Source organism: Mus musculus, chromosome 7 (assembly GCF_000001635.26).
Source record: "Mus musculus strain C57BL/6J chromosome 7, GRCm38.p6 C57BL/6J".
Taxonomy (NCBI): Eukaryota; Metazoa; Chordata; class Mammalia; order Rodentia; family Muridae; genus Mus; species Mus musculus.
The window spans coordinates 113,538,006-113,565,570 of record NC_000073.6 but is presented as its reverse complement, the minus strand read 5'-3'; the positions used below and the strand labels follow the sequence as shown (position 1 = coordinate 113,565,570).

The 27,565-nt window shown below is 36.1% G+C and overlaps 1 protein-coding gene and 1 long non-coding RNA gene across 11 annotated transcripts in view; one reads left to right on the top strand and one right to left on the bottom strand.

Moving 5' to 3' along the window:
• Positions 1-27,565, bottom strand: part of Far1 (fatty acyl CoA reductase 1) — a 57,788-nt gene that overhangs the window by 5,936 nt on the left and 24,287 nt on the right. For 4 of the 10 annotated variants that reach the window (NM_001360668.1, NM_027379.4, XM_006508129.3 and 1 more), the window contains 9 exons: positions 26,105-26,298; positions 24,860-25,035; positions 17,990-18,169; positions 15,428-15,605; positions 14,454-14,498; positions 14,218-14,336; positions 13,569-13,636; positions 11,758-11,929; positions 4,066-4,195 (listed from right to left, as the gene is read on the bottom strand). In NM_001360668.1, the coding sequence (NP_001347597.1) occupies positions 4,066-4,195; positions 11,758-11,929; positions 13,569-13,636; positions 14,218-14,336; positions 14,454-14,498; positions 15,428-15,605; positions 17,990-18,169; positions 24,860-25,035; positions 26,105-26,293 (1,257 nt within the window). In that variant the 5' untranslated portion in view covers positions 26,294-26,298. Of the gene's footprint in view, positions 1-4,065; positions 4,196-11,282; positions 11,455-11,757; positions 11,930-13,568; positions 13,637-14,217; positions 14,337-14,453; positions 14,499-15,427; positions 15,606-17,989; positions 18,170-24,859; positions 25,036-26,104; positions 26,299-27,565 lie in introns of all 10 variants that reach the window. The other 6 variants (XM_030242932.1, NM_001285831.2, XM_030242931.1 and 3 more) reach the window with 2 other exon arrangements.
• Positions 584-27,545, top strand: Far1os (fatty acyl CoA reductase 1, opposite strand). The gene is made up of 6 exons (NR_126544.1): positions 584-645; positions 9,223-9,312; positions 14,832-14,933; positions 19,727-19,811; positions 24,885-24,964; positions 27,072-27,545. It is a non-coding gene; the product is annotated as a fatty acyl CoA reductase 1, opposite strand (long non-coding RNA).

The following is a 27,565-nucleotide window of genomic DNA, read 5'->3' as shown; positions in this document are numbered from 1 at the left end:
GTATTTTTGTGAAATGACAAGTAAATTATTCACTATAAACCATCATCCAAAAATAACAAGTTCTAGAGGGGGAAATATTATAAATAAAGTACTGAAATGAAAAGATAGTGTCATGGCACCAACACAGATGCAGACTTGATTTCACAAAGGAGCCATACCCAACTGACTGGAGCTCCACAAGAGAAAAAAAAGAGCCCAAACAGTACGTAAGAGCATGTTGCCTGCAAAAATGATGAAACACCAAACACAAATTTAAATACCATACCTACCATATATACATACATACACATTCAGGCATCTAAGAATAAGTCAGAAAGAAGTCCAGATAGGTTACCTACAAAATAACTACCAGACAACAGATACAGTAGAACCCAAAAGACCATGTTTTCCAAGTATACAACAGATTTAACTAATGTAACCGATGCAACTAATGTAACAATCCACACCAATGTAAAGATATTTGAAAAATTAAGATGAAATAAAGATATTTCCAGAAGAATAAAAACTGGAGCGATATGGTATCATCCACAATGAAGAATTCTTTAGTATTCTTTAGGACAGAAGTAGAATGACTCCAGATTCCAGACTCTCCACAGAAGTCTCTGTGGATACCGGCAGGTGGAAGAAAATCAAGGCAGCAGAAAGGTGATGATCCTGACTAATTATATGAGTATGTTTTGCATAGACTGCACTAATTTTACTTCTGTTCCTTTCAAAATACATGGTGGAGTTTAATCTTTAACAGAAGTTTTGAAAGGGGAGGACTAACAGGAGGCGGCTACATTGTAAGGGTAGACAACCCTCATGAATGAATCAATGCCAATTAAAGGAGATAAGGTTGTAAGTTCAATCTCCTATTCTCTCTTGCTCTTTTACCATGAAATGAAGCAAGAGGAGGCATTTATCAGATGTCAGTCCCTGCTTAGCAGCCAGAACTGTGAACTTCTATTAATTAGAAATTACCTATTTTTCTCCTACACCAGCATAAAACAGACTAATAACAACAAATAAATAATAAAATAATAAATAAATAAATAATAAAAACTAATAACAAATGACCTGTTATAGCAAAATAGAGGCATTGTTTATTCTCTATCCAAAAAAAGGTCACAGTATCCATTTATGTTAGGCTTAAGAAAAGATACTGTGGTGGTAGCTTATGCCTTTCATCCCAACACCCAAGAGACAGAGACAAGTGGATCTCTGAGAGTTCAAGGTCAACCTGGTTTACAGAGAGTTCCAGGGAAATCCTGTCTTGAATACTATACCCAATACCTGTATTTTCTAAAGTAAAGTACTAAAAAAGTTGGAAAAGAATGCATTTTGATACAACTAAAGGAAGTGGCAAATTAAAATTATGAAAAACAACAAACAACCTAAAGGGTCAGGTGTATAGAGCATGCCTACAATCTCAGCGTTTAAGAAGGTAGGAAGTTTAAGGTAAAGTTTAAGGCCAGCTTGTGTCTTACTTTGACTATGTCTAAGAGACTAAAAACCAGGGAAAAAAAGAGAACAGAAAAGATAATTAAGCTAGGTACAACAAAATTAAGCACTAAAACTTAAATCTAAAATTGAGGTTGGGATGTAGCTCACCCCCTTGCAAAGGTCTGTCTTAGTACAACAACATGTAACTCCAACAAAATTACAGGTTATAGTACAGGTTAAATTCTCCAAAATGGGTCAATAACTAACAGACTGTAATAACAACTATAACAACTATGTTGTTTACAAGACACCTGACTAAAAGATAAGAATGCAAACTAGCTGAACACAAAGTTGAAGACAGGCAAGCCACACATTACTACTAGTAATAAATGAATTTGGCCAAGGCCTACTAGAGTATGCTGTCAAAGCCTGCAGGTTTAAAAATCTGGTAAATAACAAATACAATTCAGTCTACTTTTGACTTTCATTCTTACAAATGTTTTTAAATAGTCACAAATCATTTTCTGTAAATTGTTCCTCTCCTTAGCCTATGATGCAATGAATTGCTGACACCACTGTTTCTATGTAAGCATTGTATTAGAAAACAGATACTGATATCAAGACACAAACACACATACGCACTCACACACTAAGTAAAATAAAAGAGCTGTATCTTCAGAGCAAAGGAAAAAATCAAATAAAACATTTAGATTGAAACCTCTTATCTACCGAGCTAGTGGAATGAGTTGGTTCTCTACTTTCAATATGGAATTCACAAGCAACATGAACTATGCTAAGATGCAAAGGCACATTGGGTGTCAATGAAAAATTAACTGAAATGATCTAAATTATTTTAAAGTTTTGATATGTTCAAAGTATTTTTGAGAGATCAGGTTAAATCAAATACTTTAAAAAAATTAATGCACTGGATGGAAAACAGAAAGTCTCTTTGGAAAACTAACCCTGACCCAGTATTCTGGTCTATATAACTGCATTCACCTCAACAAAGGTGAAATACTCAGCACATGTTTTAGAGGCTCTGCTTTATGAAGGCCTCCTTGATAGCAAATTCTTATAAAAAGCTTCAACTTTAATCTACATCCCCCAAAATTCAATAGAATCCTCAAAGAATATGAATTAAAGAAAAATGAATAATGATTAACAAAACGACAACTTGGAAACAAGGTACCCTGGTTTTAGACTGGGCTCAAACAGCAGAATCGGACACTGCCTATCATTTAAATGTGAACTATGAGAGAAAGGATTTACAGCAATTATGAGGAGATATCCAAGATTAAGTTGAACTTTCTAAAAATGAAAACATATAAACTCAATGGAATGGTTTCAACCCAGCTGACTTTCTGTTGAAAAATTTAAATTATTTACACTTTAGTCCAAAAGCAAAGTATTTATTTGCAGTTATAGACCTAAGGACACATTGGTCTACCATATAACAATTCTGTGAGAAGGTAGAGAAGTAGCAACATTTGAAGAAACAAATGCTTAAGAAATTCCCAAATTGCTGAAAAACACCCATCTAAAGGTAGAGAAAGCCCAAAGTTTCAGAAAACCAAACGTGGAAAACCTAGAAAAGAGCCAGAAAAACAAATAACTGACATTTCAACTGCAACAAAACTGACAGAACATAAAATAATCCTTAATGTGCTGCACTAGTGTTAAAAACAAAACAAAATGAAAACCCTAGGGTGAACTAAAGACTAACAATCAAAAGCTGAAAGTTCACTATGATCAATCTCCTAATTTAGCCATACTCTGGTATTCTAAATACATGTCAGACAGAAAAAAAAATGATAATAAAGAGAAGCTCCAAGAATGAAAGTAGATGGAGCAAATGTCTTTTAATTGTGGGGCTTGACCTGGAGAACCAGTTAGAGGTAAACTCCCACATCCCTGGAGGACTCAAGACATTAGCATAGCAAAACGTAACTACCTTAAGGAGGAAACTACAGAGAATAAGGCTCTAGGTTCAGCCCCTAGTACTTCTATCCCCTAAAGTAAAATAACTAAATACGTTTAACTTAAGACAGATAAATATACTAAAATATATGCGGTAGCTGGGTCATAGTAGCACAGGCCTGTAATCCAACACTCAGGAGGCAGAGGCAGGTGGATCTTTGGGAGCTTGAGGCCAGCCTGGACCACATAGTGAGTATCACAATAGCTATAGAGAGACAGTGTCTCACAAAACAAAAACAAAACAAAACAAAATCTGAGTTAACTTCAGAAGGAACACAGTTTAAACTTTCAAATAAGCAAAATGAAATGGCAAAGCTCATACAATATAAAAAAGCAATTGGAGTCCACTTCCTCTTAGCACGACCCCCCACCCATTTAGAGAAAACAAGGAATTCTTTACATAAAACCCACAAAGATGTTAAAGTTCTCTTTCAACTCAACCTTATAGGAAGGAATAACAACTTAATCTGAAAAGCATTTGTTACTCTCAAATACTCTGTATCAGTTTTAAGACAAAGCAAATTTTATCTCCTTATAAATATTATGATTTAAACACTGAGAAAATATGAGATCAATGACTTTCCTATGTGATAGTTATTAGAAATGGCTAGGTTTCAGGGTGCCTACTGGTCATTTTCTAACCCCAAAATAGAAAATACTTGCCTTTTTATCTTCAGGGTTTAGTTGGTTCATTAACATATTGACATTATCAGTATTCCAAACCCAAGAGTTACTTGTAAAATACTCAAGGAATACCATGGCTTTGTGAAGACGAGTGATTGTTTTCATCATCCTGTGTTTCAAGAAAAATCAAGAAATTCATATAGTATATAGAATGTGTAAAATCCATTACCACACAGGTCCCAATCACGTATTCCCAACTGTGATTCAGTAAGTTATCAAACCAGTAGAGAATTAGAATATTTCTGCATCTTGGGAGAATAATTTATAATTATAAAATGGAGAAACAAATTATAAGCAGCAGCAAAGGGAATTTAAAATTTAATATTGCCTGCATAAAGTTCTGCTGATACAGAATTCTCAAATGATATGCAACACTAAAGTTTAAATTCAAATTTTCTATATATCACACTACGCAAAAGGATTCAGTTTAGTCTTCCTTTAGCTTCCCTGAACTTAGGAGAATCCATAACAAGGATCCTACAACTATGTTCTAATCCCAGTGCTCCAGCATCACTGAGGCAGATATACAGAAATATTCTTTTGCCATTTAGTCAACGCTTTTAAAAAAATACAAGAACTTTCTCTTCAACAGTGATTGGCACCACTCCTGATTATCTGGATGTGCTATGAAATCAATGACTAATACTGAGGATTTTCAGAAATATTCTTCTCCTCAGGCCTCACCTATGTTCTCCCTTAGAGAAACAAAACAGTATAATACTTCTTTGTTTCTTTTTAAGGGCAAGGAACCTTAATCTTATCTGAAATTTTATTTATTATCGCTTGCTACAAGTCATTGATATCAAAGCACTAATCCAAGCAGTAATTAAGAGCTTCTGAATCAAATATACACCAAAACACCAGAAAAATAATCAAGAAATATAAGAATTCCGTTTACATTCCCACAAGAATTAGCTTAAAGTATATGAAATTTAGAAACACCCCAAACTAAGGGCTTTACAAATGGAGGACATGGGAGAAAAGCAGAATATGAAAAGTAATGAAGAAAATAAAAGCAGCATCATTAGCCAAGAAACAATGATAACACATTCAATACATTTATAAAGAAACCCCAAAACCTAAATACTTAAAGAAAATGAGGCAGTACAGACAATGTAAAGAAAAACTTTCATTCACTAAAGAATTCCAAAATAAATCCTCCATTAAACATGAAAAGAATTATCCAACACCCAAGGCTATTATCTAGAATAAACCATATAGATTGGGGGAAGTTGCTTTTAAAAAACAAGACTTTTCTATAAAAATTTCTTTACAGATGTAACAAATCTGTAATAATCAATACAATATCACAGGTAGAATAATAATAATATACATTAATTTCATCCCAAATATACATAGTTCACATCGTTTTTCCAATTAGTAGTCTCCTGAAACATTTTTCTCCCTGATTCCTTAAATGTCAGGTTTTGCCTATTTTCATGTGTAAATTCATTCAAGTGATACAGGAGCCCTAAAAATCAACCCTTGATTCATCAAAAAATATTTATTTAAAAAAAAGAGAGAGAGGGCCCAGGCATGGTAGCTCACACATGCTTATAATCACACACTTGGGAGGGTGAGCCAAAGAACTGCCATGAATGTGGAGTGAGCATGGTTTAAAATTCAACCCTGTCTCCAAAACAGGAGAGGGAAGGGGGTGGGAGATTTGAAAATTCATATACAGGAGAAATTAACAGACAATATTATCAGAAAACCAAAGTACACTTAAAACTGCACCATCACTCTGGTTCATCAGGCCAGAGTGAATGCTTGTGACTACACTGTCGTCCACCTGCTGAGGATGTACTTATTCTTTACTACAATAACTTCTAAAGTATACTCATAGTTAACAGCAAGGCCAGATCCTAATAATTATCTAATCTAGGGTTTCTCAACCTTAGCGATCACAAATAATCTATGTACTAAGACACTTGGCAGCATCCATGGCCTTAGCACACTGGGGGTTGAGGAGAAGCACACCCTTCCCCTTTGTGATGACGAACTCCAAATATTGTCAAATGTCCTCAAGCTGAGAATTGTATGGATGAAAAATGTCAGGTTCAGAGATGCTAAACTAAACAACAACAACAACAAAAAAAAACATGAAGCAACTTTTCAAAAGATGCCGTCTGTAGCAATGATGTAATGTTAAGTAGCAATGATGTAATGTTAAGTGAAAATTTAATGATGATTCTAGATATGTACTCTGGTCTCTTTATAAGCAAAAATTCATATATTATGAAATAGAACTTATAATTATTTCAAAATGTACAGCAAGTCAGATTTTATCTAGCTTACACTCAAAATCATGTAAATGAGTAAGCTGGATACCATGAATTACATTAGTTTAATGTAGAATGAAGTATTATATCAGGGTTATATAAGTTGTAATATTTACTTACTCTTGACTAAGTAAACATCCAAAGAATAAACTGAGACATAAGTTAACATGTATGCATTGCCTAAGTAAACTTTTATATCTCTTGATGCTTTCATTTACTTCTGTTTTTGTGAGACAAGGGTTTTAATTATTCTATGCTGACCTGGAACTCTGTTGCCCAGGCTGGCCTCAAATGCGTGGAGATCCTTCTGCTTCAGCTTCCAGAGTGCGCAAAGTACAGTCTGCAGCACCATACCCTACTCCTTGTTGCTTTTATTTTATACACTTAGAGAGGTCTCAGGTTATTCCTGCTCTGATACAGGTAAGACTATTATCACCCATCCTGTAAGGTACACTGTTACCTAGACTAACGTCCCACCACAAGGGGAAATATCTGTTAAGCACTAGAATGAGGTGGTGACGTCACAGGCTGGAAAAGAAAGGTACTAAGAGTGCTCTGCCTTGCTCGTTATCATACTCACCCTGGAAGACTTCAGTCACTCTGCATGCTGCTCAATGACCCCTGAGGTTTTCACGCTGCAAGGAAGCTCAAAGCAGACCATGTGCAGACAACACATGGAGAGTCTAACTCTACATGAAGAGAGAAAGCTGCCTAGCTACTACGCAACCTTACTCTCCCTTAACAACTCTCTCTAGTGTTCAGGTCCATTTGACTTAAAGACCTTTAGCCAAAGTCATTCACACCAATCTTTCTAGAATTCTTTACTTACAGGCACTGTGACACATTTAAAAAAACAACTTTCTTTAAGGAATTATGGATGTGATGACTTGTCGTGCAACAGAGTAATATATCTTAGTACTGGGAAGAACTGGCAATAATAAAAAAAATCTAAAGTTTGTGGCATTTTAGAATTAAGTAGAAGACTCTATTGTGGCCTTTGAGTTCATTTACTGAAATCTGAAAGGGCCATGAAAAGAAAGTCACAGGAAGCTTTACGGAACTTGAATTTATACAACATGGAAGATAAAAACTAGACCTATTTTCCTAAAATTTAATCTAGTCAAGATTTCTTGAATGAAGACAAAGCTGATCTTAGAAAGTGAACTATCTGAATGAAATTTGGAAAAAATGTAGAAGGCTACTCAGGATTTATTTAAAAAGTAATTTCTAACTGTAGTGTATCTCTCTCACTCACGTACATAAGCTAGTATGCTAATATGCAAGTACCACACTGTAGGCTTATAATAGCAGAACAGTGCTAGGCAGAGGGAACACAGCTGTATTGCCTTGGGAGCTGAAAAGCATGCAGCATATTTCACCGCAAAGGAACTGCTGCACACAGTAAGCTGGGAGAAACATACGTATAGGAAAGCTAGAAATTCCCTAGATTTTTACACTGAAAGCTGACTGGACCACTCCAGTGATGGCACCCTTGCAAGTAACAGTTAACCAGTTTGCTAAGAATTTATTTAAAAGAAGACAGGAGGTAATCCCTTAGGAAAGTAAAAAGTAGCAAGAGACTTGACAAGACAGGAGAAGACAGATGCTAATCTACTGTCAGGCTATTAACAAGTCTGTGAATTGTAAGTAACATCAAATGTTCAAAAAGTGTAATTTTTATATCTGGAATTCAGAAATTTTAGGTTGTATCACATCAATTATTTAATAAATAAAAACAAAAGGGGAAAAGATAGTTTCTGAGCATAAATCAAATTCAGGGTAGAGATAAAAGATAGAGATATAAGATTCTTTAAGACTACATTGTGGTACCTTTCAGACAGAAAGACAAAAACAAATAAACAAAACAAATGAGAAAAACTTCTTCAGAGTGTAAAGACACGTATCACATTTTCTACTGTTGGATGACAGGCTTTAAGGAGAAAATATTTAATATCTATAGGTACTGCTCCACAGCATCCTGATGAGACCTAAAGGCTTGTCTCAAAGAGATTTGTGAATAGGCTCTGATCTATCTGATCTGAGTCCATCTCTTCGGATTATCTTTAGAATACTCAGTGGAAACTTTTTAAAAGCCACACGAATTTAAATAAGAAGGGAAAGTATACCAATAAAAATGTCTCTGTAACATAAGTCAGCAAACAAAAGCCCACACAGCCAGTACACTCTATTACTATCTTGTGAATAAAGTTTTATTAAAGCAATCATGTTCATTATTTATAAACTGTCTATGACTGCTTTCTTTCTTTAACACCAAGGCAGAGAGGTAACAACAGAACTATGCGCTTACAAGGTCTAAATGTTTACAACATGGCCCTTTATAAGAAAGGTTTTCTGACCCTTTTCCTGGAATCTAACTTTTTATGGGCAGGAAGTAGAATTAGTAATCTGTTCAGTCTTACGGGGGGGGGGGGGGTTGTTGGAGAATACTCAGAGAGTAGGAGTTGACCCAGCTGTCAACATATACCTGGACTTCAATTGAAACTGTATAGAACAGTGTCTGCTGTGTGCCTTCCATTTTTCTCATGTTTAATACACTGTCTTATACTTCTCTCAATATATGTAGAATATATGGGCAGCTGCTAACTTGTTTTGTTTCATAGGTTTTCTTTCATATGAGGAGTATCATCTGCAATAAACAACCATTTCTGTGACTGGATCAGGTTTAAATGGTAAAACCCTGACATCCAGCTGATACCATAGGGGTTTGTAGAAGAAAAAAATTAACTGCATTGTTCAGGCAGAAGAATGTGAATTCTCTGGGCCAGAAGGTAAACTATTACAGACTGTACTTTCCAAAAATGGCTAAAAGCCATTCTCACTTCCTCATTTTCAGGATCTGAGTCCTCTCCAGAACACCCACTTTCCTTACATCTAAGAGGATTTGTGATCTGCTTGCAACTAAAAAAAATAAATAAAAAAAGAGGTAAGCCAGACGTGGTGGCATTTGCTTATGATTCTGGCTCTCAACCTGAGACCAGCCTGGGCTACATGAGATCCTATCTCAAAGAACAAACAAGGCAAAAATGCAGGATTTTCTAGCTTCCACTTTACTTGTTCCACCACTTTAGCTGCTATGCAAAAGTTAATTCTTAGAGGCAACCCCTAGGCCTTAAAAAGATCCTACAAAAAGCAATCCTGATGAGACACAATAATACCTGGCCCTGGCTGATGGAATACCCCAGCCTCCATCAGACTTCAGCTCTTTTAGCTCCAGCAGTATCATTTCTATACTCTTAGTAACTATGGAGTTTTTTTCCTTTTTATTATACATATTTTTAAGTTTACTGAGCTGTCAGCTGTGGCTGCCTTCATTAGACCTGAACAAGATAAAGCCAGTTAACATCCAAAAGGGAGGGGTAGGTTCTCATGTGTCTCCACCCCTAGCTAAAAAGCTCAATTGATAGTTGACAGTTGTCAGTGGAGGGAGAGTCAGTTTTCCACAGGCATGGGGCTCTGGGTAGGTCCAACATATTTCAGTGGAATGCCCCACACCAATGCTATAAGGACACAACATAAGTGGGTACTCAATGGGTTACTTAAAATAATATAAGCCAGGTGGCCGTGGCACACGCCTTTAATCCCAGAACTTGGGAAGCAGAGGCAGGCAAATCACTGAGTTCAGTGTCAGCCTAGTCTATAAAGTGAATTTCAGAACAGCCAGGATTGTTACACAAAGAAACCCTGTCTCATAAAAACCAATACTCCTTCCCCCCCAAAAAAATATAAAGGTGGGTATAGAAAGAGTTGGTGTGAATATGATCAAAATATATCAATTACTGTACAAAAATTCTCAAAGAATTAATAAAATGAATTAATTTTTAATTAATAGGAATTAACCCATTCTCTTTGTAAGATACTATAAGGTATATAATCTATTTTATGTTTTGGAACCAGTTTTGCCTTTTCTGCCCTAATTATAGCAACTATACTAACATAAATATGCATTAGCAAATCATTAATTTCATCTGATTTTTAGCCATGAAAAAGCACCAATATAGCAAAACTACTTTTGCAAATCATTCTAGAAAACCTGAAATGTTTGTTCTATAAGTTGTTCTATTCAATAACCCCCCCCCCCCATTTCAATAGTGAATGTATAGTTAGAAACATCCTAAACTACTCAACATACTGAAAGTCTCTATGGTTACTCTCATCCTGAGATACTCCAACTGGCAAATACCTAACTTTTATTTTTTCAGCAGTGATGGAAGTCCTGGAATCATCTTCTTTGAAAATACATACTCAAATCCTGAACTTGCCAATCAAAGATACTAATATAGTTTAAAAATAAACATTTTCTAGTACATTTCACTAACTATGTGATTAAGACAGGAGAACTTTGTAGGGTTTCAATGGAAAAAAGAAAAGAAAGAAAGGATATTACAACTATATGAAAATAGCAAGTTTTCTGTGTTTAAACTTTTAAAAACTAGAACATTAGTCAAAAACTGTAATTACCATATTATAAGCTGAATAAGTAGCTAAAATATTTCAAGTAATTTTCTAGAAGCATCCTATATTTTCCATATAAAACTAAACCATCTACTTTAAAGCAAAATATTTTACTCTGACTCCCCCATAAAAACTCACCCCTAGATTATTAAGGGAGAGAGGGAAGAGATTCAATTTCAGCTTATAATAACAATGACAATCCTGAAGTAGGACATTTCCTATTATAATGAGATTTTGGAGAATCAATGACCCAATATGATGAGGTCCATTCTTGGCCTCCAAACATCTCCAATTTCTAGGAAATGTCCTGGCATCTTGATTGTGATTGCACTTCATCGGGTTAGTAATTCTAAAAGTAAGCTCATGCTAGCGACATGGTGTCTCTCCAGCAAGCTTCCACCACCTTACCAATACACAGTGTAATACTGCTATTCTTCTTACCACGGTTTCTGACCTGTCAACCTGAGAGCAAGATCGAGCAATAATGCAGGTACTGTATGTTTGACACCCTTCCAATAATGAAGCATTAGGTTGTTGGAACAGAATTTAACATAGGGGTGCCTGAATACTTGGTTTAAAGGATTCATCTTGAAGGAATGATTTAGATAATCTCCTGTAGGAAAAATAAGTGTTAAAGCATTTTAAATATTATTTGTTATTCAGAAAAGCACCTAAAGTTAGACCTAGAATTCAATATGACAGTAATTTATTATCCAAACTTTAGAATAAATAATATGACTTACAACACTACCTTTGCTTTTCTGACAATGTCTTTTTCAACAGTCTTCTCATTCACAAAAGGCCCTTAAGCCTTATCATAAGCACGAACAGATACAGAGTTAATGTGCATTTCAGTGTTAAGCATGGGTTGTTTAACAGTCAGAGGAACAGAAAAGACAGAGCTAGTCACCATTACCTTGGGCTTCTTCCAGTCATCCTGAGGTAGATATCATACAGGAATGCTGGGGCCTTATGGCTTACAGCAATCCAGTAATGATATAAAAGGTGATTGGAGGTTAGATTTACATTGGGCCGTCTGAAGGCCTGTTCGAGAGGATTCCTCTTGAAAGTGGAAATTACATGGTATTCTGAGGAAGAAAAGTTGTGTAACAGCTTTGATAATAACCATGTAATGAAGTTTTGAAAAAGAAATGTTTGTACAATGCAAAATATTTTACCAGAGGCAGAGTTCATTCATTTAAAAAACAAGCTTTTCTACTCTCCACAGCTAAGAGAAGATTGTATTAAACTGCTGGGTCCAAGGAGCTAAAATACTTCCAGTATTTTAATTAAATGAATGAATTTTTACTGAAATTCACTCTGAAAATCTTAATGTTTTACCTAGGTCAGTTAATAATGTCACTCTCTATATTTCACCTCTCACGATAGCTTCTTTCTTTCTGTTCCTCTTTCCAGATTCTTATACTGTACTTACTTAAAAAGAAAAGGAAAATCATCATACTCTGTTTATGAATGATTTAGTTACTCAACATACATCAGACAAGCTTGAAACAACCCAGAATTAACCTCTGCTGTAGCTTATTTACATTACTCAACATCAACACAAACTTGGTATCTTCTATTTTAATACTTTAATGGAAATGTATACTTAGGCATTCACCAACGAAGAATGTTGAATTTGATTTATCACAAAACTGTACAGCACAACAAAAGTTATAAAAACCTCACTCACTTACACCACTTCAATATCCCTGAAGGACAGTGACTTAAAATACTGTGAAATCACTCTACAGTTCTTTTCTTACTTACTTCAACAGTCAATCTTTAAATTTAAATACAAATGCCACAGAAAAACCCTAGGATAATGTCACATAAGATTATGTTAAGGTAGCTAGGTGTGGTGGTGTATGCCTGTAATTCCAGCACTTGGGAGGCTAAGGCAGGATAGATAGTTTGAAGCCAGCCTGGGCTATACTGCAAGTTCCAGGCCAGTCTGAGCTACTTAGTGAGACTTTATCTCAAAAAACTGACAAGGCAGAACAAGGGCTAGAAACGTAGCAGTACAGTGTGTGCGTAGCTAGCATGCACAAGACCTAGTGGGTGGGTGAGGAAAGGGGCAGGCTGATTCCCAGCACCAATCTACTTTAAAAACAAATTACTCTGTAAGGATAGCAAAATTTCAACTACAAATAAAATGATCCATTGCAAAAAGCAATGCCATAAATACATTCATATTTGACTCACTTAATAATTTAAAATGAGCATGCTTCAAGTTATACTAGCCCTATTTTAGAGCTAGTTAACAAATGTACTATCTGCTATGGATCTTTGAATTTAGAAGAACATACCTTGGCCAAATGTCTCCTACTTCCTAACTCCTTCACTGTTAACTCTAGGGACCAACTGGTACACCTACTCTTACAGGTGCAAATAATATTAACTACAGACTGGTAATATCAGGCCTGAGTGTGCTCATTAGTTAGGAAAAAAACTGCCCCAAGCTACAGATAAGTCTATGAGGGTGCTGCAGATAACAAGAGAACAACTAGGGCCTGACTAGGTCACTGAACACATACATCAGGCTATTCTCATATTGGGAAACATTAAAGATGGATCACAAGGCAGGACTGGTAGTTATTTTCAAACAGCAACTGAAATAGGAATACCTTTGTAACTCAGAGGCCCTAATACCTTATGGTATTCTAACATTAAAAAGTCAGTGAACACTTTATGTTCTAACATTCAAAAACATAGATAAAATCATACCAACTTCCCCCCAGTGGAAAGGATTAGTGCTGCCTGTTGTGCAATTATACACCATGATGTTTCTTGGTCTGCAAAGACAAAGATGAAAGCAAGGAAACATAAGAGGAAGTCAAAAGTGTCTAAGCTAAATCTTATGTACTATCTAAGTAGGAAGACAAGATGATAATGAGTACCTTTTTTTATCATGTAAAAGGTACCCTTAAGGGATTATTTTTTAAGTGTTTAGGCTTTAACTATAAATGCTACTATTACCATCTAAAAGGATGCTCACAGGTTAATTATGACTGCTCTAGTGTGCCATGGTTGACACAGATGGAGCATTTCTTGTGAATTTCAACTTGAGTTTATACTAAGTTTGACTTTGTCTTAAATCATCCTTCATAAGGATCCCTCCCAGACTCCATTTTTAGTTCCTAACAAACCTATACATTCTGCAAATACATGAGATTAAACATCATTTCCTCTTCACCACAGATAGGTCCACATGGCATTGTGTCCACTGTACAAGCTCTTAGAATGAGCACTGGTATTTCCTATATGCAAAAGGCATTTTACCACTAACTTAGCCAACCAGGACCAGGGGATGAAGAGCAGAAGCTCCTTTCCCTCAGTTTCTACAGTTAGTAAACAACGATGTTGCCTCATATACCTATTAACTCCAGAATACCAGGCTGCAGCAAGGCTCGTGTTGACCACTACATCTACAGGAACGAGATCTGCAAGGGCATTGTTGGAGGCACGCATTGTTCGAAGAATTCCTTTCCCTGCCTTTGTTGAAATTAAAAACAACACCTTAAAATACATAGCCAAAACATGTATATGTGCACATATGTATAAAGATACAGGAAAATATATAAAATAGTAAATCATAAAAAGTTTATTTACCGCAATGAAGAGACCACTTGGTCCATTAAAGTTATCAATCCATCCCTAATACCAAAAATTAAAGGAAAAAAAGAGAAGAGAATAAATTAACATCCAAGTAGATTTATTATTTGAAAGTTCTAACTCCAAATGTATACTTTGTAGTTTTCTCCCAAAACCTAAGAAAGCGCTACACTCCATGCAGAATATTGTTCTTAGTCCCCAAGAATCTCCCAAAAAGTTTCCTCTGGAGTCATAAATGACTGAATGAAAGTATTTTTAAAGGATTACCTAGTTCTGCTAAGTCTCTGCAAAGGAAAAAAAAAAAGTATATACTTTGCATCACTTTTCCTAAATTAACCCTGTTCCCCACTGACTTTATACTATTTATTAATGCAGCATTTTAAGGGAAAAATGATACATGTTCCTCAAATTTAGTGAGTAAATCAGAAGAAAACAGGATAATTATCAAAACAACAAAGGAGAGGCTATCACTTACTGGTAAGTATACAGAACTTGGGGTTTTTTTGTTTTTGTGGGTTTTCCTGTATCAGCTTACTTACTGGCTTTTGTTTCTGCCTTCTCTTATCTGGAGGATTTAAAAGTATCCCAACATCTTTTTTTTTCTTTTTAGTAGCCAGTTACAAAAGAAATCTCTTATACTTTTCTTAGCTTTCTAATCTACACATGGAAAAATACACTTCTTGCAAGGCTTGCTTTTCGCAATGAAAACAGATGAAACCATGGTCTTCTTTACTGAATACTTCTGATTTTTCAATTAAAACTTAAAACTGTTAATCTACATTCCATACACTCAAGAAGCACCTGAGAAATATAAGTATCAGTAATATTACCTCTTTCTATGCTCGTTAGCTCTGCCATGGTAAAACACATTCATCATGTTAGCACCTGCTCTTAAATTACATCCCAAGTCTTTACACAGTTCTAACTTGAAACTCTGAGTCCCAAGAGCTTAACAGCTTTGAAGAGCTTACTGGAAAAGGTTCTTTCCAACTGGCGCCGACGATCGACGGCCTTACAATGGCAACATTTAGCTTTGCTCCTTCCTGCTGCACAACATACTCTGCCAATGCCTTGGTGTATATGTACGTGTTAGGCCTGTCGCCTATCAATTTTGGTGTGATATCATTTACTAGGCCATCATCCATCCATCTGGCAAACAAAAAAAAAAAATTACATGTACAAAAATTCCAAATATTTTATCATAGATAAAAACCTACTTAATTGAACTTTGTATGAACCTATGTATTGCTCTGATTCAAACATTTTCGCAAAAAAAACATTTTCTTTTCTCTCTCTGTGTGTGCTGTTGTCATTGTTGTTTTTTTTAAGACATGATTTCTCTGTGCACCCCTCCCTGGCTGTCCAGGACCTTGCTTGTAAACCAGGCTGAGTTTTAACTCAGATTCACCTGCTTCTGTCTCCTGAGTGCTGGGATTAAAGGCCTGTGCCAGCACACCCAGCTTTCAAAATAACTGAAGAAAAAAAGTGGTCTCTTTAAATATCAATCACAGATCCACAATCTGCAACGCCTGGATCAAATAAGAACCAATAGTCCTTTTATAAATCGTATGTTAGATAGCAAATTTAACTGACCTAAACCAACCATAGGTCTTTAGAAGGTATCATTTAGTTTAAACATTTAGCATTTCATGTGTCTTTGATCAGGGTGATCAGGAATGCTAAGGAAAAGCAAAATGAAGTAATTTACTATCAAAGAGTTAATTAGAGCTCCTTTCCAAAGTCCAAATAAATTCCAAAATGTATCAAGCCTCAAATATTTCATTAGAAATTAAAGATGTTTATTACTATCTAACAGAGTAACCAACAAATAAACACATTTGTTATTCACATGTTTACATTTAATATAAAAGGTCTAATAATCTAAATATTTAAGATGAACTACTGGAATTGTACATCTTCACAAGTGACATTAACAATTACTAGGATTAGTAAAAGCATTGAAGCATGTTATGAAAAATCAGTTAACAACCTACAATGCAGGTTTAATGCTTTAATGATCTCAACAGCTCTGAAGATCCCCTGTAAAACAACCACAGTCAGGTGATGTCCCAGTCTTTCCTCCTTTACTCTAAGGCGCTGTGTTCTTGTTTCCAGATACTTGTCTTTTTGCCTACTAAGTATACACTTAGATTCTGCACAGTCACTAACAACTAAGCATACTAACAACTAGGGAAGCTTAAAATGCTTCACATATGGAAGTACTTTGTGTATGTGGAAGACTAAGAATGTTAAACTGCAGGCAAATACATATCCAATGTGAGAAAAATGATAAAGGATGAGTTCTGAAAAGTGAACAGGATAGGTAGTTGGTAGGTGGGAGACTACCACCCACCCACACCCCACAAAAAAATCTTGCTGAAGAAAGACTTGGGCCAGTAAACCTTATTTCTCCTGAGTTTACAGAGCAAACTCGTCAATCATTTACTAGATAGATTTCTTTGTAAGCAAGGAAAGGAGAAAAAAGATTCAGGTCATAAGCTCTTCTCATTTCTTTACATGCCTGCATAAGCCAAGACTAAGAAGTCAAAAAGTAGTATTGTTTCATTAACTTCAGTTTTCTCCAGAATCCAAATACATCTATTGATCTGTAAGGTAAATGAGGTATATATTTAGGAACATCTATGAAACTGAGTCATAAAATAAAAGTAGATAATTCTCACAAGAAATGTCTCAGTCATCTCTGGTATTGCTTTTCTTACAATTCATTTCCTCAACATGAAAAGCCTTTCTTAAAGATCATGTGTGTTTAATTCTGAAGAAATCAAGGCATGATGAGAATCAAAAGTAAGTAGAATATCTGTGAGGAAAGATGGAACCAAGGAAAAACAAAAACTGTAACAAAAAAAAAAAAAAAACCCAAAACAACTCAGAGATATATACTGTTTGAAAACAAATTATGTAAGGATGTAATAGCTGTTGGAATGCCTCTATAATTGTAGTCCAAAAAAAAACAAAAACAAAAAAACAAACCCAAGAGCCCATGCTAAGAAAGCATAGACTAAAAAGCAAGTGGCAGCTGTGTGTATACACTTCACATAATCCTCTACCAAATACACATGTAGTCCTTAGTAACAACTGCTGATGAGACCCCAGGCCTTAGAGAAGACTGTAACTAAAGGGTTATAATTCCTATGATTCTCTTAACCCGAACAGCTTCTCTATAGGTATTGTCCATTGCAGGAGAGGAGGTCCTTTAGTAAGTTAGAACCTTGTAATTAAGCAGCCATTGGTCTCTGATCCAATGAAGCTAGAATTGACTACCTAAAAAAACCAAGCCTCTAACACATGGATAAATTATTCAGAGGCCTTTCTCTAATCATTAGCTAATCGAAAGGGAAAACTCTACATTGACCTCATCAACAGACATAACCATGAACAATATGGCAGAGGATATGCAGAGTAAATACATGCATATGTATATTTGTACCACAGGGGTTAGAGGGAGTGAAGGGTATATATATTTGGACTCAGAGTCTTAGAATTAAAAGCAACGTGTATAAATTCAAACATACTCTAAAGAATCAATCAGCTTCTTGGGATCTACAGGGGGTGGATAAACTACTTCATCAATATGCTTTCGATTGCAGTAGGCATACGCTGTTGAGACATGCATGAACACTTCCAGATTCTTCATTTGCTGTGCAAGGAGAATAAGCTGTCGTGTAGCTATCACATTTAACTGGACAGCATCTCTGCAAGAGAAAGAGACAACGAAACTTAGAAACCTTATCTTTTTTCTTTAATCTATTTACAAACCAAATCTGAATTGTATTAAAGAAGTACAGAGAAAAAAAGCATGGTTAATTTGCAATTCCTCCTTTAGCTCTGAGTTGTTATATTTTATTTTAGTATAAAGACTTCACTATACCAATTATGTGTAAGTTTTCTGAATATAAACTCCAATAAGGGTTTGAAAAACAAAGCATACATTGTGATGTACAACAAGATTATGTACAAAGCTATGGAATCAGATTGGGCTCAGATCGGTGTGGTCTCACTTAAATATTCACTTAAAATGCTTAGTTGCACAAGTACTCAACCCTCAGCTTTCTCATCAGTAAATGGGAACAAGAAACAAAATCTCCTACCAGAATTAGGAAAGACTAAATGAAAAGAATAACTTGTATGCATTTAGTATGTTATTCTTGTAAGCATCTCAAAACAGGCAGCTAGTGAGTATTAATGAAGAGATAGCAGAAAAATGTTTTTCTATACAATTGTTCCTTAATGGTCCATGAAGACATTTATTGTACAATATAGTAATTATTAGACTTAATAACAATATACCAGAGTACTAGAAATCACTGGTTTTTAAAGTGATCTCAATACAAGAAAAGTTATGTGAGGTCACACACCTATTAATTAGTTCAGTTTAGCCACTGCACATGTACTATACATGTAAACATATAGAGGGAGTCCCAGGCCAGTGACATCCTGTCTCTTATCTTTTCAGTAGCCTTTAATGGCTGAGCCCAAGATATCCTACGTCAAAGTGAGAAAATGAAAACTGAATGGCACCTAAGGAATCCTCAAGTTGTCCTATGGCTTTCAAACACACACACCTGCACATATATAAAGGTAGAGGAAGTGACAGGTTGGAATACTCAACACTACTGAGTGGTAAAACTGGCAGAGTAGTTTTGTTATAACCACAAATTAATACAACTAATCTAAAAGAAACTAGGATAAAGTACCAGTAATTATTGAAATTATGCATTTATTAATCTAATAATCCAATTTTCAAAGCAAAAGCTCACCCTAAGCCTAATTTTTCAAACAAGAAATAAAGTTTTTATACCAAGTGAAAATTACACATTATATATCAACATGATAGAATATCATATAGTCACTAAAATATAACCATGTAAAATATTAGAAACCTATAAACTGCCAGGCAGTGGTGGTGACACCTTAAGTCCCAGCACTGGAGAAGCAGAAGTAGGCAGATTTCTTTGAGTTCAAGGCCAGCCTCAGCTACAGAGTGAGTTCCAGGACAGCCAAGGTTACAGGGAGAAACCCTGTCTTGGAAAAAAGAGGAGGTGAGGGAGGAAGAGAGAAAAATGTAAATTATTTCTATGCTAAATTTAAAAGGTGAAATTATTAAATTAATTTTCAGGGCTATGTAAAAATGTTACTGTGGTTTGAGTATGCTTGATCAGGGAGTAGCACTATTAGGAGATCTGGCCTTGATGTGGCCTTTGAGACCTTCCTCCTAGCTTCCTGGAAGTCAGTCTTCTGTTTGCCTTCAGGACAAAATGTAGAACTCTGCTCCTCCTCCACCATGCCTGCCTGGATGCTGCCATGCTCCTGCCTTGACGATAATGGACTGAACCTGTAAGCCAGCCCTACTTTAATGTCATCCTTATAAGAGTTGCCTTGGCCATGGTGTCTCTTCACAGCAGTAAAACAGTTATGTTTAAACATAGATTCAAAGAACTTTGAGGGATGTCTTTTTAAGACAGAGTCATGTAGCCCAGGGCTGGCCTGGAACTACCTATGTTGCCTAGGATGACCTCAATTTTATGATCTTCCTACCTCCACCTCTTGAATCCTGGGATTACACACATGCAGCATCACTCCAAGTGTGAAATACATTTATAAAAATGAAAATGGCTTCGAGCACTTTGCAAAAATGCTCATATTGTCAGTATTTAAAAAATATGTCACAGACAATTCCATCTACCTGACTGTACAGCAATACTTTGATATTGATCTGTCCGAAAATAATGGGGACAAGGAGGTTATTGTTTAGGAAGAGGTATACTGAGAAACAGAGAATATTTTATTACAAGCTCCTGAGGACAGGACAAGAAGTTCTGGGTCACCAGAAACAAGGACTATCTCATAAAAGGAAAATAAATAAGCAAATGACTTTAGACTATTTTTTTTCTTTTAATTGCACCTGATATCTTATTGAGAAAAATTAGAAGGAAAAAAAAACATTTTTAATGACACTAGGGTGGGGTCTTAAAATCACTTCAAATCTCAACTAAGGAGTGAAAAAAAAATCTGTTCAAATGGAAATCTAGCAAGAGACCTTTCACAGAGAGGATACTATCCACCAGGGCATTAGAGGATGCACTATTTTCTTTCTCATTTACAAAACAATGGGGATCAGAAGGGATATTCTGTTGCATCGTCCTGAGAATGGTGACAGAGTTTCTAGGTCACAGAAAATGAGAATAACTCAAAAGACACACTCCTGTGCCTTGAGTCTCTCCACTCTGTCTGCATCTGAGAGCCCAAGCCTAAAGCCATAATAAAATAACATAAGTTACTTTAGTATCTGCAAGACTAGTTAACCTCACTCAATGGAAACCCTAGTTTCTATTTTGTTTGACTTCAGGCTGAGTTCTTTACATACTAGACCAGAAAGTAAACAGAAATAAAATTATATTTTGTTGGAAAAGCATCTTAAGACAGGCTTGCTAGAAAGCAAATAAGCTAGTGTAGCATTTCCCTAATGCAGACATAAAAATCACTTCAGAAAGAAAAAATTAGTAAGGAAAAAATATTCCATTTTAATGGCTAATAAGCTTTCCTCTTTGTTTCCTACAGATATCCCAAATTATTCAAAATCTATTTGATGTTTTTATAAACTTTACTCCAGAGCTTATACTAAGCTTAAGATACACTTGGGAGTATATAAAGATGAAGGTACCTTTTTAATGATTGAAATAAGGACCAAGAAACTACATTCTAAGTAAGGCCATTTTGACAATTTTCTTTTCCACTCTTCTCATTCCCCACAAACTACTGTCTCAATTATCTCTTATTACTATTGTAAGAGTCACTTTTAAAAATTAAACTTGATAGAGACAGATGTTTAGGGTCAGTGACATCAAACTTAGAAGTAGGCATCTGTAATTGTTAAGCTGTGTCCAAAGCAAGGGCTCTGAAAGAGAAGCATAAGTGCAGCAGCTCTCCAGGAGAGCCAATGTTTCTGCTAAATGGAAGGAGGAGCCTCCAAAACTGCTGGGTCAAGTACACTCAAGGAACCTACTTTTTAAAACATGTTTTCCAGTTATTATAGTTTTCTATTTAGAGGTAGAAAAGGGAGGATTTCCCTACAGGAGCACTTCTAAAAAAGCTCACAACCTGAGACAGAGCCAGAGACAGAACTAGAAAAATAGTCATCACAAAATGCCCAAACAAGCACCAGGATCCACCACAAGCCCTTCCCAGCATTATTCTAGTCATATTACATTCTTAGAGTCTGAATAATACACTTAAGATTCCACCGTTCCTATATCTTAATCGGTGCTTTCACTCCTTTTAGAAACCTACTTCCATACTCATCCCCCTTGAGCCTCATCACTGTTCCATTCCTAATATCTCATGTATTTTCCCCAAGCCACTAGATTATTCTCTCTCTTCTGACTGTTTTTGACCTCATGATGGCTTCTCACTTCTTAATATTCCTTTCCATGCAACTGATACTGTCCCATCTAGTGAATACAAGACCTCATGACCAACTACTTAAGCAACTGCTTATTCCCCTCTTCCTCACCTTTTAGTCCTGTCAATTTCTCCCCATTTAATATTTGAAAAATATCTAAAACTAATGAGCTTTGCCTCCTCAACTCTCAACATATGCTGTCCAGTGCTGCCTGCATTTAGTTCTATATCAACAAAGTTAACACATACCCCAGGGCTTTGTGAAAGAGTCCATACACAAACTCATCTTGGCTCCTCTCCAAGGACCCAGATATGGTGAATTCCCTCCTCCTGAGTCCCCTCGATAGTAACAGTTTTATACCATGTGATATCTGTGACTTAGCAGATGGTGACTGTTATAACTGGTTTTCCCCTAAATGGCTATTATAGGCTATTTCCAGTATTTCTGAATATCTGGCCCAAGTCTAATGTTCTATCAATATTTAAATGTGAACATCTATTAAATCTGATTCACAGAAATAATTATGATGTGACTAGAGCTAGAATAGTGAACATTCATATCTTGACATAGAAGAGAAAAATAATAAATTACCTAGGCTTTCTAACATGGTCTCTCTCTGGTATAAGAAATAATAGTGATCCAAAAAGAACACAAAAGTAATATACTGTGGTCCTTCCGGTAAGGTTTATTTTGGGGGCTGGAGAAATGGCTTAGAGGTTAAGAACATTGGCTGCTCTTTCAGAGGACCCTGGTTCAATTCCCAGCACCAGTTTGGCAGTTCATAACTCCAACTCCAGTTCCAGGGCTTCCAACACACTTATGTAGACACATGCAAGCAAAACACCAATGTACATAAAAAAAGAAAAAGGAGTCATCAAAAAATGTTAAGGTTATTTTGATGTGTTTTACCCTAATTAATGTTTTCTGTTAATAAAACTTCCCTTTAAAAGCACCTAATTTCCCCCTTTAAGTGGACAAGAACTATAGTATCTACTGTGCACCAGCTCCTGAAAACTCACTAAGTTTAAGGTGGCTATGTAAACACTTATGTATGTAACTCCAAGACTTCTTCCCTTTTCTCCATAGTGTTACCTCAGCCACCTCAGGAATAAAATGGATTCGCCTAGGATAAGCTTGGTAAAGTTAGGAAGAAACTGGCAAGTGAGCAATGCTTTGAGGGCTGTAAAGCACAACCCTGAAACTGTAAGAGAGTGGTAGCAACTGCATACACCAAAATGCTTGGTATTGTGCTCTCACACAGTGTGATCGCTATTAAGAGTTACACTTTTATGTTAAAAAAAAATTATGGGGAGTACTGCCAAAGCCATTTACAATCAGAGCTTTGCCTTTTAAGCATTTTTGAAGAGGAGGGCATCACAAATATTCTTAAACCTAAAAACAAATGCATTCTCATTTAAACTAGTATAAGACTATATAATGAGATTAACTTGTATATTTAGACACACCGTCAAAAATAACAGTCCTATGAATTAAATGCCATTATTTGAAATTTATATTCATTTACTTTCTAAAAGGATTTATTTTTAGTTTATGTGTATGGTTGTTTTACCTGCATATATGTCTGTGAACCATGTATTTGCTAGTGTCCACAGGGGACAGAAGAGAGCGGCCAATCTCCTAGAATGAGTGCAAGCCATCATAAGGGTGCTGGCAATCAACCGAGGACCTCTGGAAGAGTAGCCAGTGCTCTTTGCTGCTGAGCCATCTCTCCAGCCCTTCATTTTATGTTTATTTATTTATCTTTATTAGATATTTTCTTTATTTACATTTCAAATGTTATCTCCTTTCCTGGTTTCCCCTCCAACCCCACCCTCACTCCACCCCCCTTCATCAACCCACCCATTCCTGCTTCCTGGCCCTGGCATTCCCCCATACTGGGGCATAGAGCCTTCATAGGACCAAGGGCCTCTCCTCCCATTGGACCGACTAGACCATCCTCTACTATATTATGCAGCTAGAGACACGAGTCACACCATGAGTTTTCTTTGGTTGGCAGTTTAGTCCCAAGGAGCTCTGGGGGTACTGGCTAGTTCATATTGTTGTTCCTCCTACGGGGCTGCAAACCCCTTCAGCTCCTTGGGTACTTTCTCTAGCTCCTTCATTGGAGACCCTGCGCTTTGTCCAATGGATAGTTGTGAGTATCCACTTCTGTATTTGTCAGACACTGGCAGGAGACAGCTATATCAGGCTCCTGCCAGCAAGCTCTTGTTGGCATTAACAATAGTGTCTGGATTTGGTGGTTGTACATGGGATGGATCCCCAGATGGGGCAGTCTCAGGATGGTCATTCCTTCAGTCTTTGCTCCAAACTTTTTAACTCCTTCCATGGGTATTTTGTTCCCCCTTCTAGAACCAAATAACCCTATTATTTTTAAAATACTTAATAGTGGAATGTTTTTTTGTTTTTGTTTTTAGAAGAAGGATGTAGCCTGAAGTTCAAATGTTTTAAATTTAACTTTATTTTTGACATTACCTTGTCCCTTAACAATGCCACCAGAGTTTTTCAAATATAAACAGAGTGACTATAACATACAAGCCATTTCTTAATATGCAAAACTTGAGCCTAATTTTGATCACTGTTCTATATAGTGTGTAGGTAGAATGGAAGCATAGGGGATTCTGACACTACATGAAAAGGTGACTAAAACAACTACTGAGTGAACTATTCCTACCTTCCTACCCAAGTACATCCTATTTTCTTCTAGTTCACTGTTTGCTTATATCCTATTTCATGAAGTCATGGCAAGGTTTTCTAATTGGCATATACTAGCTATCTTCCATATAATAGCTATTTTCTATGTTTCATTTCAAAATGATAACAAAAAAAGAGAATTCTGTTATCGAAAGTCACTATTAACTTATGACAATTTCGCATCACTCTCAAAACAACTTCAATAAAAAGAGGAGTTAACATTATGTCTATAAAGTATGAAATTCAAATGTTAGTAAGTATCTGTTCTTACCTTAAATTTTCATTAAATCTTACAGTAGCCGCACAGTGGAATATGACATTTGTAGAATCTATAATGATCTCCTTATCTTCTTCACTGAGAGCCAGTTTAGGTTGGGTAAGTTCACTGTTGATCGCTATAATTTTCTCTCTAAAATCTGGATTTTCATCTCTCAACCTGTCGAAAAGCTATCAAATGGGAAGATATTTATTCTATGGGTAGTTATTTATTCTAATCTACTTTCAAAGCCTACTGTAAACTCTCTCCCCACCAAAGACAGTTATTTTAACATTTTAGATTTCATGGGGCACAGAAGACTGCTCACCTTACAGACACAGACTTAAGACTCAGCGAGTTCAAGAAGTGCTCCAAGAAAACAGATGGTAGTCAGCAACACAAACACTAACTGTCCGTGCTCTGGATAAGTAGACCTGCTTTCTGCTCACCAATACTCCCGTTACTTCCTACTTTAAGTTTACTGATACCTTTTCAACGTTCTAAAACATACTTCATGATCAGCTATTTTACTTGCTGAGAGCATACTGAGGGTGGAACTCTGAGCTTCTTCACATATTCTTGTTAAGCACTCTACATCTAAGTTATTTATTTACATCCACAGCCCATGATCAACTATTTTAGTTGAATCTCCACCATCCAATCAAGTTTCTTTTCCTTGAGGCATTCCTATAAATCAATGGTTCTCAACCTGAGGTAATTTTGGTCCCCAGTAAACATTTGGTGATATGTGAAATACTTGTCAGAACTGGATCCTAATGTATATAGGCCAGGGATCCTGTTGATCACCCAAAAACACACCAGTACTTTATAAGAAAATACTATCCAGTGTGAAAATGTCTTCAGCACAGTTAAATAAGTAATACCTCCCCCACCCCAATACTGTTAATATATTAATAATATATATATTCTATCTATGTTCTTTATTTCTGTTTCAAAATCATGGTGGGCTACAGAGTTCCAGTACAGTCAAGGCTACACAGTGAAATCCTACCTCAAAATAAAAATAAAAAAAAAAAAACAAAGAGTAATTTAAACCTTATTAGAAAATTTGGTCTATCATAAAAGAAAGCTTTTTTCTTTTCCTGATTCTAGTTCACTGCCATATTGCAGAAACTTACTAATTTTTCCCCAGATTTACTTTTGAATACTGAAGCAAAATATTAAGCTAATAATGCTTCACAAAATCCACACAAGCATGTTCTTTTAACCCCCTTCCATACGCTCAGCTCCCAAACTTACCTTGCTACTGAGGATTTCCTCCACTCGCTCTTGGGGTGTCTGACCAGCTTTTTGCCTCACCAAAACATAGACAGAATTCACCCTGGGACAAGATCTCAGCAACTTTTCCAGAAGCACCTTGCCTAAGAAACCAGTGGCTCCTGTGAGAAGGATATTCTTCCCCTCGTAGTATTCTGGGATTGAAACCATCCTGACTGAGAAAAACATGACAACATTAGTTTACAAATGTATGTTCAATCTTACTAGGATCTCTCAGTTTCCACATAAATATTTTAAAAGGTTGGCAAAAATCAAAATTGAATTTTGACAATAGAAGAATCCAACCTTTGGTTCATTATACTACAGTGGAAGCAAGAATGGATTGCAGCTCCCTCAAGAGCTAGCTCTTTCCTGGATCATATCAGACAAATCACTCACGTTTTCTGGTCCCAAGTTTCTTTACCTTAGTTCAGTTGTATTAAAAATATCTCTAAAACTTCCTTACAATAAGAACGCAAATATTGATTCAACCTCTGTTAAACCCTGAATACAACTGAATTATGATTCTGTTCCCAAAGAAATTTATAACACTGAATGGATGTCAGCAAACTCACTCTGCTTAAATAACACTGCCAGGTGTCACATCACCAGTCATCAACCCCTGAAACAGGAAGAGGTAACATCGAATCCTTTCTTCTACACATACTTGATAGTAAGAAAAAAAAAAGTTGTGAAAAATACACAAGAAATTGATGTGTGTGTGAATGGGGTGAGTACAAGAAGGTCTATGAAGTATGTTACTATACGAGACTATTACACTATATTGAAATCTAAACTCTATGCTATTTAGAAATTCATACCCATAGAATGAAATAGTAACACATGCCCAAGGGCATGCAGTACAATCAAAGAAGAGAAAAAGCTTCAATAGTACTTTAGTCTCATTTAAGCTGAAAAGTGTAACAGATGCATATGTTTTATGTCCTAGAGTCTTCTAACTTACATGTGTTCTGAAGGTGTGGCCCATCTTCCCTAGACAAACGTGGCAACCACTCCTCAAAAAGGCTTCTCTTTACAGCAAATGGAGAGCATCACAGAAAACAACTGTACATAAGACAGAAATCAATCGTGCGGAGCCCAGCCCCAACATATATATCTACATCTTTATCACAGCTCCTCCATCAGGGAATATCACTTAAGGGGAATGGAAAGATTTAAAAAGCCAGAAGATCAGGAAGTCAGCCATAAAACAGTCTCTCCTGGAAATGGCTACATAAACAAGATTGAAACACAATGGGCAAGTTAACGTGGGACAGGGAAATCTAGCAACATCTCACCCCTAGACAAAGAACTACAGGGAACTCCTAAACGCTGGAAGAAGGAGAATTATCCTCTCCCTTACTGGTTGTCCAATGCAGACTGGTCAGCCTTGAAGCCATATACATAAAAGCAGTAAAAGTGGACTCAACAGGCTCCACCTAT